Raw genomic sequence first — 13,611 nt, 5'->3', positions numbered from 1 at the left:
TTTTTTTAAAAAATTAAAGGTAATAGTCTTTGATCTTTGTTCAAACTCCACAATTCTTTCTCTGGATACAGATGGTATTCTTCATCACATATACCCCAAAATTGTGCCTGATTGTTGTACTGATGTATTGAGCAAGTCCTTTAAAGTTGATCATCACCCCCATGTTGCTGTTAGGGTATACAGTGTTCTTTTGGTTCTGCTCATCTTGCTCAGCATCAGTTCATTCAAGTCCTTCCAGGGTTTTCTGAATTTTCATCCCTTCTGGCTTCTAATAGAACAATAGTGTTCCGTCACAGAATTGGATTTTTCAATGAATCATTTTATTTCAATTCAATAAACATTTGTTTCATACCCACTACATACAGAAAGCCCCATGTTAGGTTTTGAGAGAAATACAAGTTTTTCTGAGACATGGTCCTCTCTTCACTGATCTTTACCATCAAATTAGCTTGGATTCATAACTAAATATCTCTCCAAATGTTTGATTATAAAAGGATTAGAATTATCTGGGTGGATCAAAATGCACATGTAAATTATATCTTTGATCTAGCCAGAAGGAAGTATTAAGAACATACAGGATCCAGATCTTGTGGCCATTCTGAAAGGATTTATTAAGGTCTTTGCAAGAACCAGATATGTCCTATGAAATTAGACATTTCAGCCATGTGTCTAGCCAGTGGAAACAACTCTTCTCCTCAAGAGGAAAGTCTTGTTTGCATCCATGGGCTTTCCATGTCTATAAATCACAACCTTAGTATTCACAAGGATCTTTGTTAACCAAATCTAGGTGACAAGGACTGTGATCCCTTGCCATTGTACTAGGAAGAATCAGTTTCTACTTAAATGTGTTAATAAGCCCTTCAAAATAAGAGGATGGATAATAGATTGATCCATTAATGAGACATTGATAAGTATTTATAGGGGTAATCAGAAAAAGGACCTGTAGGGTTGGAATTATATTCCTAGACATCTCAATACATGAGCTCAGTGGAAATCAACTTTGAAGTTCTTTGGTTCTTTGCAATTGGTGTGTGCCTGGATGATTTCTCACACTCACAGAATAGAGGTAAAGAGATGTGCATAGGGAATGATATTTACTTTTGTAAAATGTAACCTGCCATATATACTTAGGAAATAGTATTATAATCTATCAAATGTTCAGAAGATTCTCACCAACCACAATGGAAGAAATTCTGATTCTAATTAATTAAATACTGAAAGGAAATTCTATAATTTCAAATGCTTTATTGAGACAACAATGACAAGAACTCTGAAAAGTGCAAACCACACTTATTCCTACTGTCCAGACTTACTGGGATCGTAGATCATTTGTCTGGGGCAATTTTATTATCATGGGATTCAGTATAGCAAAATATGCTTGAAGATAATTGCTTCTTTTTTTAAACATTTGTGAACAACTATATGGATTTAGAAAACATTAAACTACATGGATTTAGAAAACATTAAAATTATAATTTAATAGTACTTTCTGGACAATTCAGTGACATAATGGATAGGGTACCAGTCATAAAATCAGGAAGATTCATTCTTCTGAGTTCAAATCTAGCCTCAGACATTTACTGGCTGAGTTAACCTAGGCAAGTTCTATAACCCAGTATGCCTCATTTTCCCATCTATAAAATGAGTTGGAGAAGGAAATGGCCAACCACTCTACTATCTTTGGCAGCAGCAACAACAACCACCCAGTGGTATCACAGAGAATCGGACATGACTTAAATGATTGAAAAACATCAATAATAGTGCTTAGAAAACATACCAAAGAAGTTTCGTTCAAAGTTCATAGAACTTCCCGACAGATATGGTGTTAGCCATATCTCTAAAGAACTAGCAGTATTTTTCCCCAGAATAATGCTATCTACAAGTTTTTCATTTCTCCAGAGAGAAGCTCTCTAATGCTTAGGGCAGCTATGTTGTTGGTGAAGGGGTTCTCAATAGTTACCTCTTGTCATTATTCTTTCCAATGTAAGAATAGAAACAGCTCTTCCTTTATAAATGGTATACATCGTTTTGTGTTTCTATATTTTTTTCCAGAAAATTATTTATCTTTAGTTCATTATTTCCTTAAAGTGGTTAGTAATATTTTCTATGTAGGAAAAATAATATGGTTCCAGGATGTTAAATGTTTGACTTTGAAAAACATAGGGAGTTTCAATTTTAAGTATATCTTCTCTGTGTTGAATTAAATGAAAATCATGGGTATGTTCTTTTTCATGTCAAAGATGCACATAATTCTCCAGTGCCATTCAAATACAATCTTGGCAAACTGAATTGCACTTTATGTGCAAGGAGTGCTCAGTGTCTAAAGTGTATTACAATAGATTATACAGTAAATGAAACTATATTATGAAATATGCTCATCTCCCAACTTTCTCTATTTTGCAAATTGGGAAGTTTTCCCACACATTTATGAAAATGTTTATATGCAGAAAATATTTCTCAATTGCCAGCTCCTCACTGATGGTTGAAAAGCCTAAAACCAATGACTTTGGCTTCTGCAATTGAAGACCTTGGCATTACAAGATGAGGCCTTTTGTGCTTCTCTGCTTTCAGCACAATAGTAGGCAGATTGAGGTATTTGTGCCTATTGGGCCATACTATATTAGGGAGAAAGTTGTTGGACTGAAAGTCTTATTGGCATCAAGTTGGGAATTTATGGAGCAAAGTAAAAGTGATATTGCTGGCAATATCACTTATGAACAAACCAAAATGTAGGGTTGCAAAACCTGTCTATAATACTAGTGCTTTGTTAACATTAAAGTATTGTATAAATGCTAGCAATTTTTATTAACAACAGCATTTGACTGATCCACCATTTATAGTATCATTCATATGGAATGAAATGCCATCAGTAATGTCACTTTCTAAATATGAAATTTTAAACCAAAGCAACAAATAGGAGAATTTAGAGTGCTCAGGTTTTAGTGTGAATGAAGTTGACTCTTAAAATTTCAAACTATTCTTTATAAACATAGATTTCATATATGTATGTGTATGTAATATTTAAATTTAAAAATGCATATGAGATTTTGGATTTTGTAGATATTTTATTATATGACTTTTAAAAATAAGTGTTTTAAATATTTTTTATTTAATATATACCATTTTGTTCCTCTATTCAGTTGAACAATAAAGAGTTTTATGATAATTTTTGTGTATGAGTTTTGCATTCGTACTGAACACAAGTATTCTAGGTGAATTTTCCTGTGTAGGGAAGAAAAGAGAGGGCCCCTTATGTGTTGTCAGCAGCCTGTGTATGACTTGAGAATAGACAGAATAGACAAATCTAGCTTCTTGTCTCCCCACCATTCTCCAAGAGAGAAATTCATTTCTGCCAGAAAGAGAAGCAGGAAATTAGTACCGGAAACCACTCTGCTTTCTTCAGAGTGATGGGAATACTTACCAAGAAGCATATCTAGCTACTTCCTTACATATTGTTCCTCAAGGAAATATAAACAGGTTTCATATAACTTCCAATCATATGTAAAAACTTTATTTCTCTCCTGACCTTCATTCCAGAATCACACCAATTACCTATTGCCCATATCTCATGTTCAGGCTAAAAGGAGGTAAGATATATTCTGCCTATCTATTCCCCTTGGTATCACTGAATGTTAGACCCCGATTCCATTAATATCATATAGCCTAAGATTTGACTCCAGTGTAGTGTTTTCTCCCTTTTAATGAATACCCACAACTTTTGTTAAGGAAGTCAACACAATGCAGTAGAAAGTGCTTTGGTTTATAATTCTGGAATCTGATTCTGATGTTCTAATAACTAGGCAAGTCACAGTCTCTTGGGGCTTCTGGCTCGTTCTCTCTCTCTCTCTCTCTCTCTCTCTCTCTCTCTCTCTCTCTCTCTCTCTCTCTCTGCCTGTCTGTCTCTATCACTTGCAGAAATGGCATCAACTTGGACTAACTGAACAAAGAGCAAATAAATCTAAATTTATTACTTTCAGGCATCGCCAAAATTAGGGATAGCAGAATAGGCAGCTCCCTAGGGAGTACTATACCAACAACTCCTATAAAGGCAAGAGTAAATCAAGTCAAGGCAAAAAGTATTTATTAATCAACTACCATATATCAGGTACTGTGTGAAGCGATGGAAATACAAAAAAAGGAGGGGAACAAAAAACAACCCATTCTCTCAAAGGGTTCAGTAAAAATGGGAGAGACATCATGAAAAAAACTACATACAAACAAGATATATAGACAGGAGAAATTGGCATTCATTTCAGAAGGAAGGGACTAGTGCTAAAAGGGACTGGGGAAAGACCTCTTGCATAAGGTGAGATTTTGGCAGAAACTTGAAGGAAGACAGGAAAGCCAGGAGGTAGAAAAGAGGCATGTTTCAGTTTGGGGAAGTATCAGTGAAAAGAGACTTACCATAAGGAAGAAACTGTAAGGAACTGGTACTGATTTTATGACTGTAAGAAAGGGAGTATGCTCTAGGTTCCAGATTGTGAAAGACTTTAGAGTCTAAATAGAGAATTTGATGTTTCTTCCTGGTGTTAATTGGGAGCACTGGAGTTTATAGGATAATGGGATTGACATGGTCAGACCTATTCTTTGAGAAGATCAATTTGACAGCTGAAGGGAGACATTTGAGACAGGGAGACCAACCAGGCTCTCATTCTCTTCTCCCCAACCATTCAGATAGTTGCCAGGTGCTATGGTTTTTGCCTTTGTAACATCTGCATTGCTCTAGAAAAGGGGTGCTAAGGTCCTACACCACAATAGTGAAACTGTGAGAGGACAAATGGGGATCATATGTGAGAGATAAAAATCCCACATGAACAAAAATATTCATGGCAGCTATGTTTGTGGTGGCAAAAAAAAAGAAATTGAGGGGATGTCCATCAATTGGGGAATGCCTGAACAAATTGTGATATATATATATATATGTATATATATATACATATATATATATGTATACACACACACACACACACATACACACACACACACACACACACACACACACACATATATGCGATAGAACACTATCGTTCAATTAGAAATTAGGAGGGATGGGATTTCAGAGGAGCCTGGAAAGACTTGCATGAATTGATTCAGAGTGCAACGAGCAGAATCAGAAGAACTTTGTATACCTTAACAACAACATGGGGTGATGATCAACCTTTATGGACTTGCTCACTCCATCAGAGCAATGAATGGGAACAATTTTAGGAGATCTGTGACAGAGAATACCATCCAGAGAAGGAACTATGGAGTTTAAATGAAGACCAAAGATTATTATCTTCAATTTTTAAAAAGTTGTCTTATGTTTTATTTAATTTGGATGTGTGCATATCATGGAAACAATTGTAAAGACTATATCAGATTGTCTTCTGTTGTAGGAGAGGAGAAGAAAGGGAAGAAGAGGGAAATTTGTAAAATTAAAAAAAATTTGCCAAAAATTTTTGTTAGAAACTACTTTTGTATATAATTGGAAAACAAACAAAATATATAATTAAAAAAGAAATCTTAATCTTAAAAGACCATTTAAAGGGGTGGTTACCTAAGGAATGTAGTATTTAAGATGTCAAACAGATGACTAATGGGAAGGATGTATGTATGCTTCAGGATTGAAATGTAGCGCTCCCAGTCAATTCTGGAATAGCTCTGTGAAGTGTACCCAGTCCCTCACTGGAAACTTCACTTACCCATCAGTCTGTAACTTAAACTATGAAGAAGGTTTTGAATAGCAAAGATCACACAAAGATGAAAGCACAGCCCAGGGACAGTGGACATAGTTGATTCCAAAATATTTTTTTTTATTTATGAAAGTGAAATGGAGATAGTTCATTCCAAAGAAAGAAAAGTCCATAATTTTGATGACTAAAACATAAATCAAAGTTTTGTTGAAAAAAATAGTTTAACTTCTTAGAAGGACCATACCTAGATAGCAATTAAAGCCTTGATCTTAATTCTTTTATTCTGTAAACCAATTTATATATTTTCTGGCCTTTGGTTTGAAACAAAATTTTAAGTTTAGAAGTATTAAACTACTTCCAATCCTACACTATTTTTATATTATAGAATCATTTACTTAGATGATTTGCAGAATAATTTAAAGAAATGTGACAGCTAGTCTAGAAAGAGAGAAGTTTTGGAGAGGGATTCAGTGCATTTTTTAAAACAGCTTGACTATTTCACAACAGACTTTTCTGAATCTTGTGCATCTCTTTCTTTAAATGTAATTTCCAGTGATATAATGCTCAACCTTGAAAGTCCTTTTGGAGATCCACATGACCAGTGAAGATGATAGGAATTTTCTCTATGGCACCAGATGTGTGTTTGACATGTCTTGAGGAAGGAAAACTCAATTGACAGAAGTATAGAAAGGGAATTATCTGGATTGATGGAGAAATGGAGTTATGAGGGGCAACAACTACCTGTCCTTATTTTATTCATTTAACTCATCATTTTTGAAGTGTCTGCCTTATATAAGAAAAAATGCTGGACCTGGATATTGTAATCCTAATCCTCAAACCTGCTGATCCTCAGATCTGCTGATCTATCTCCTTAGTGGTGAAAATTCATATTCCATTTTTATATCAGGGACAGGGGATTATCTCCCAATTATCCTGTGTATAGCACAATTGCATATATCTATCTCCATTTTGTCTCCTGCAGAGTATGAGCAACTTGAGCGTGGGGACTGTCCTTTGCCTTTCTTTGTCTCCTTCCAGACCTGAGTTCAGCTCCTGGCCCACAGTAGGCACTTAAGAAATTCTTAGTGATCTGACTTGATTCCATCACCCTGTCATATGTTACAATAGATTGCAAGGCTAATTATGACAAAATGGAAGCTATTATAACAGTCTAAAAATGGCTAGAGTATGGGTCAGATGACTGCAAAAGAGTTGATAAGAGGGGATACATGTGAGACATGTTGGAGAGATAGCATCTACAGGACTCGATAACAATGACCTGAGTAAGAAGGAGGATGATGCAAGTCATCAATAGAAAGAACACAGAAGAAAGGAAAAGGCTTTTTATTTCTTGTTTTTGTGGAAGATGAGTTCAATAAGGAACATTCCAATCTGTTTTGAAGACAACTGAAGCAGCGTGGTGTAATGAATGGAGAGAACACTAGGCTTGGAGTCAGGAAGACCTGGGTTCAAATCTTGCCTCAGATACTTATTAGCTATGGGACCATAGACACGTTATTCTTTATGAATCTCAGTTTCCTCAATTATGAAATGCAGGAAATTTTACTAAATGTACTCTGAGGTCTTTTGCAGGACTAAATCTAAGATCCTATGACCCAGAATCCTTTGAAATATGGGGTGCTCCCACCCCAAGGAAGTTGCAGAAAAACACATCACATGAGAAGATAAGACTGGATTATAGATGACCTGTTCCCTTGGAAGGAAAATATACATGAATTAAAGAAATTAATGAGGCATAAGAGATTGTCAGGAGAAAAGATAGAAAGCATGAGGATACGAATATTTGAGATTAGTGAGAGAAGAGAGAGAAAGAGAGAGAGAGAGAGAGAGAGAGAGAGAGAGAGAGAGTAGGTGAAAGAGATGGAATACTAGTAGTTAAATCACTTTCTTTTATTTATTTATGTTTGAATTTATTTTATTGTGAGGGTGCATGCTCCAAAGAGTTTAAAGACTGATATAAATATTTAAATAATATAAATTTGCTAAATATTTATTATGTATTTAACAAATATTTGTTTAATTTAAATAAATAAATAAATAAACCATAAACAAATCTGTGACTTTCTATTTATGTAGCCTTCAAATTATTTGACCCAACAGAAAAACAAAACAGAAAGCTTCTTGCCTTAACCTCTTTAAATTGAGCATACTATGAATTCTTTATGATTTGATTCATTGTAAAGATTAATGTGATAAGAATAATTATTCCCAGTTATATTATGATTGAAAGTTAGAAAATACTTTATTACATCAATTCTATGAGGCAATCTTTTTTCCCCTTTGTGGTACCAAAGCTATTTTGTTATATAATTATACATAAAAATATCTATTTATATGCATGTGCATACAGATATAGAAATATGGATTTGTGTATTTATATATTTTATATAATTATATTTATATATGTATATATATATATGTGTATATATAATACTTATATTACAATGATACCTAGGCTTTCTCTTATCCATTCCACCTTTTGTGTCCATGTCACCATAGAACCATCCACTAGAGGGTGACTGAGGAAAGAAAGAGAAGAAAACATTTTTATCAGTCAGTCTCCCTTTCCTTTCCTCCTGCTGAGGTTTGGTGGGGTGCAGGAGAGGTTATGACATTTATCTAAAATACATTTTTAAAAATACTATTTTTATTTTTACTATCTACTTTCTATTCCTCCATTACCCCAGATCAAGAGATAACTGTCTTGTCAACAAAAGAAAATCTAACCAGAGGTTCATCTCTCCTGTGGAGAGATGCTCAAGGACACACAGGGGACAGGATGTGGGGTAGGGTTGGGCTGCCACAATAAGGGAACTAAGTGTCTTGAGAGGCACTCTGTGCATTCTTGGGGCACCAGAGCAGCCCTTGGACGAGGGACAGAAGCCTGGGTGACCCACACTGAGCTTGAAGACTGAATTACTGCAGAAGGAGCTAGAGGGGAGCTAAGCAATCACTATGGTGAGTCTTTTATCCTAAGAGACCCTGAGAAAGTCAGATCAAGAGATGACTGCTCTTAATGTGGAGGAGGTTGGCAAATGGGCAAAGAACAATCAATTCAAATTTTCTCTTAATATAAAAACATGGGGTTGAATAAAGTATATATAGGGTAGGCTATAGTTTCAAAAAGGTGAGAGTAGTAAAAACATTAGTGTTGAATAAGGTATAGTAAGGGCAGGCTAGCTATAGAGATTCAATGAGGTGAGAGTAGGCTTTTACTCACCTTTATAATTTTATTTTATTACTCTTGAACAGGAACCTTGTTTAGGAAGAGAGACAGTCTTATATAATTAAAAATTATTAGGAAATCATCATTTTAACAATAAGCATTATGATTAATTAATGCAAAATGACAGAGATATAATGGAAAAATTAGAGGTTAATGCTTTGATTTCTCTTGAAATGGTTAGCTTGTTATCTGGGTAAAAATTGTTTTCCTGTGACTGAACTTTGCAATTGGATTTCTCTTTTTTTACAGCAATTGGCCCATCATCTTTTTCTAGAGATAGGTAGAATTGCGATACCATAACCTAGTAACTTAGTTTTTATATAAAGCCTGGATCTTTTTAATGTCCATGAAAATCCTTAAATCATAACACAGGACAGTGGTAAGAACAGCCCAGGAGCATCTGGGTTCAAAGCCCTTTTCATCATTACTAGTCATCATTATGACTCTGGGCAAGCCATTTAACCTTCATGTGCCTTAGTTTCCTCATCTGTAAAATGAAGGGGGTTGGACTAGACGGATTCTGAGGACACTTCCAACTCTTGATTCTATGATTTTTTTTTAGATAGACTTAATTTGAGTTATAAGACCATACAGATAGACTTGCAGGACCATTTAAACATCTGACCTCAATAATTCAAGGATCTATTGTTTTGTTGGTATGAGAACTCCTTTCACTGACTCAGTTTGAAGTCCTTCTATAAAGGCAGGTTGTTTGTTCCTCAGAGAGAGAGACAAAATCATCATTAGCTTACAGCCAAATGACTACTTAATTAGACTAGTACTTAAAAACAGTCTCTTGACCCATACGCTCTTAAGTCTTTTCATTTTAAAAAGATTGATCAGAACTTGAACCACCATCAGGATCTAAGGGTCATCTCTGTCCTGAACTGACTTCACAGAGGGAGATTTAAGGGTCTAAAACATGTTGTTTGAACTAGCCCTAGGACAAAAAACACAACAACAATATTGCAAAATATCCCAAACAAAAGTGGTGTTTATTTAGAATAAAGTGAATGAATAGATTTCCTTTCTGTGGAGGCATCACCTTTGGAGAGCCTATCTTGCTTCTGAAAATCTGCCAGGAAGTCCCTCCATGCCAGTATCTCAATAGATGATATCAACCTGCCACTTTTTTTTTCATTTTGCAGAAACTTTTCTGGAAATATCAGACCCCTCTTGGGGTCTGGTGGAGAATCATCGAGCTATGGACTCTAATAGTCCTTTACAGTGGTAAGTTGAATAATCTGGGGTTTTTGTTTTTGCTATGATTCTTTCAATGCCATTTGGTTGGTTGTTTCTGGAAGCAAGGAAGTCAACTCCAGGCAAAATTGTAGATTAATCTTTTTACTATATACACCTGTGCTATAATATGGTTCTTTGTACCATGTTAGCCTTAGTCCTCTGTCTGTGTCTTCTTCCTTCCCTCTTAATTTTCCTGTTTGGCTCCTGCTAAAATGGTAACTGATAAGACCTGAAGAGAGTCATCATTGATTAGTGGAAAGAGAATTGGATTTAGAGTAGTAGAATTTGGATTGGATTTAAAACCTTCCACTGCCATTTACTGGGGCAGCTAAGTGGTCTCATTGTGCATAGAGGAACAGGTCTGGAGGTGGGAAGAATCATATTCTTGAGTTCAAATCTGAACTCAGACATGTAAAAGTAGTATGACTGTGGGCAAGTGATTTTTTTTTAATCTTTTTGCCTCAGGGCAGCTAGGTGGCGTAGTGGATAAAGCACCAGCCCTGGAGTCAGGAATACCTGGGTTCAAATTCGGTCTCAGACCCTTAATAATTACCTAGCTGTGTGGCCTTGGGCAAGCCACTTAACCCCGTTAGCCTTGCAAAAACCTAAAAAAAAAATCTTTTTGCCTCATTGTATAAAATGAGCAGAGAAGAAAATGGCACACTAGTATCATAGCTGAAAATCCCAAATGAGGTATGATGTTACTGAAAAAAGAGTGAATAACAACAAATCTGCCATTTGCAATTTGTCTGGCCTTAAGTGAGTCACAACAACTCTTTGTTTCTCATTTCACCTGTAAAGTAAAGAAGTTAGACTCTAAAATTTCAGACTTATCAGATTAGTTTCAAATCTGTAACCCTTTGGCTTAGGAGAGCATGCTACTTCCTAGTTATCTTTATATTTTATTATAATTCTTGTCAAGATAAAAAAACATTAGTGCTCAAAGGAATGAAGCTATCATATAACTTCTATTATAAATTATCACATAAGTTGTAAGATAGTATCTAATGTCTAACATATAAGAGGCAATGTAGTTCTTAGAGTTGGAAAACCAGGGTTCAAGTCCTTTTGCTGTTGTTCAGTCATTTCAGGTTGTATAAGACTCTTCATAAGCCCCACTTGGGATCTTCTTGGCAGAGAGAGAGTAGCATGGTTTATCATTTCCTTCTCTAGCTCATTTTACACATGGAGAAACTAAGGCAGAGTTCAGTGACTTGTCCAGGGTTCTACAGCTAGTAAGTATCAAAGTTCAGATTTGAACTCATGAAGATGAGTCTTCCTGACTCTAAATTGGCACTCTATACACTATGGTGCCACTTAGCTACCCTTGGGTTCAAGCCTTACCTTTATCTATGTATATACTAACCACATGACTATGTAATCTTTCAATTCCTTAATTTATCTTCTAAGTCTACTGAGAATGCCACATACTGATGAAATCACTGATCAACTCCTTTCTGTCCTCTCTTTCATTTTTCCTCAGTCTATAGTCATGTTCACCAGCATTTTTAAAGTTCCTATTACACGGTAGGTAATGTGCAAAGAACTGAATAGAAACAACCTCTGTTCTCAAGGAGCTCACAGTCTAATGGAGGAGAAAACAGGCAAACAACGTTGTACAAACAAGAACTATGCAGATTAAACAGAATATAATCAATGGAGAAAGGATACTAATATGGAGGGGAATGGAGCAGGGTTTTTTTTTGGGGGGGGTGTTTGTGCAAGGCAATGGGGTTAAGTGATTTGTCCAAAGTCTCATAGCTCTGTAATTATAAGTGTCTGAGGCCGGGTTTGAACTCACATTCCCCTGACTCCAGGACCAGTACTCTATCCACTGCACCTCCTAGATGCCCTTGAAAAGGTTTCCTACAGAAGTTGAGATTTTAGCCAGATCTTGGCAGAAGCTAAAGAAGCCAGGAGGCAGAAATGAGAAGGGAAAACTTTTCAGACATGGGGGACAGTAGGTGAAAACAGACATTTGGGAGATAGAGAATTATTTGCTTCATTTTGTTTTGGGAGACAACTGGTGTTAAGTGACTTGCCCAGGGTCACACAGTTAGTAAGTGCTTGAAGTCATATTTGAATCTAGGTCCTCCTACTCTATGTGTTCTATCAGCCACATATCTAGTCCTGTTTTTGTTTTTCTGTGAGAAACAGCAAGGAGGTGAGTATCCCTGAATCTTAAAATACATAGAGGAGAGTAAATTTAAGAAGACTGGAAAAGTAGGAAAGGTCACGATTTTGAAAGACTTTACAAGCTAAACAGGATTTCATACATGATTCTGGAGGTAATAGATAGTCCTTAGAATTTATTGTTCTGATATGACCAGATCTATGCTTGAAGATGATCAATCTAAGAGTAGAGAATGGAGGATGGATTGCAGCAAGGAGATGGTTGGAGTAGGCAAACCCATTGATATCACCCATTGAGAGCTCCATTCAACTCTCTTGAATTTCTTCTTGTTTCATGTGGGCTAGTCTTAACTAGAACAGACAATGACTTCTTTGAGGTCAGATAACATGGTCCTTATCTCTCACAGAATCTAGTCACAGTACTGGGAATGTAATAGGAGTTTAATAAATTGGTTGATTTATGATTAAGTGATGTTTGCTCCCTCTGAAAATATATCATAAGTAGGTTCTTCTCATGAGGCCAGTTCTGAACAGTTTCATACTTGATGTTTGGTATTGTACATTTCTCACAGAACAGAAGAGCTTAATATTGGGTACTCCAGAACCAACAGTCTATAAGTCCACAGGGTAGGAGCTGAATCTGATTTTACTGGTCTAGGGAGTTTCCTGGTGAGCAAACTCCTTCTACCTTGCAGGTCACCATCCTGTGTTACCAAGAAAACTGGAGGCAGAAAGATCCCACTCTGACATCTACTACCTTTGTGACCCTAGCCAAGTCACCTAGTAAGTGTCTGAGGCAGGATCTGAAATTCAGGTCTTTCTGATGAAGCTTGACTCTTGATTCAGGACTCTCTATCCACTGCACCACTTAGTTGCCTCTCTATGTAATTTGAATTTGTTCACTCTGCTTTGCCCATGCTGTTTTATTCAATCAAGTTTTTAGTAAGGAACTACAATGTGTTAGGCACTAGACTGGGGAATACAAGTATAGAGAATAAGACAATATCTATTCATAAAGAGTTCATATTATTGTAGTAGTAATAGTAGTAGTAGTAGTAGTAGTAGTAGCAGTAGTAAAACACTACCTTGTTCATTAACTAAAAAAGGTAACACCTTACACTTGTATACTTGTCTCTTCTACTTTGTTGCAGATTAGATTACATATCTACTATTTATCTGGGTTTTTGATAATGTTTAAGGCTACTCTACATACTCTGAGAATGAATGAATGAATAATTCTTGATTATATTGACTTGGCAGTATTTCTATAGATACTATTGTTCCGCATGGACCATGAGGAGATAGCTAATGTAT

General features: G+C 35.9%; 1 protein-coding gene across 3 annotated transcripts in view; it reads left to right on the top strand.

Annotated features, from left to right (window-relative positions):
- Positions 1 to 8,506: 8,506 nt before the first annotated feature.
- SELL (selectin L) overlaps positions 8,507 to 13,611 on the top strand; it is a 50,188-nt gene continuing 45,083 nt past the window's right edge. For all 3 annotated transcript variants that reach the window (XM_074221969.1, XM_074221967.1, XM_074221968.1), the window contains exons 1-2: positions 8,507 to 8,654; positions 10,071 to 10,152. In XM_074221969.1, the coding sequence (XP_074078070.1) occupies positions 8,652 to 8,654; positions 10,071 to 10,152 (85 nt within the window). In that variant the 5' untranslated portion in view covers positions 8,507 to 8,651. The remainder of the gene's footprint in view (positions 8,655 to 10,070; positions 10,153 to 13,611) is intronic.

This window comes from Macrotis lagotis, chromosome 2 (genome assembly GCF_037893015.1).
Source record: "Macrotis lagotis isolate mMagLag1 chromosome 2, bilby.v1.9.chrom.fasta, whole genome shotgun sequence".
NCBI classification, from domain to species: Eukaryota; Metazoa; Chordata; class Mammalia; order Peramelemorphia; family Peramelidae; genus Macrotis; species Macrotis lagotis.
The sequence above is the reverse complement of the archived record's forward strand: the minus strand, read 5'-3'. Positions and strand labels throughout refer to the sequence as shown.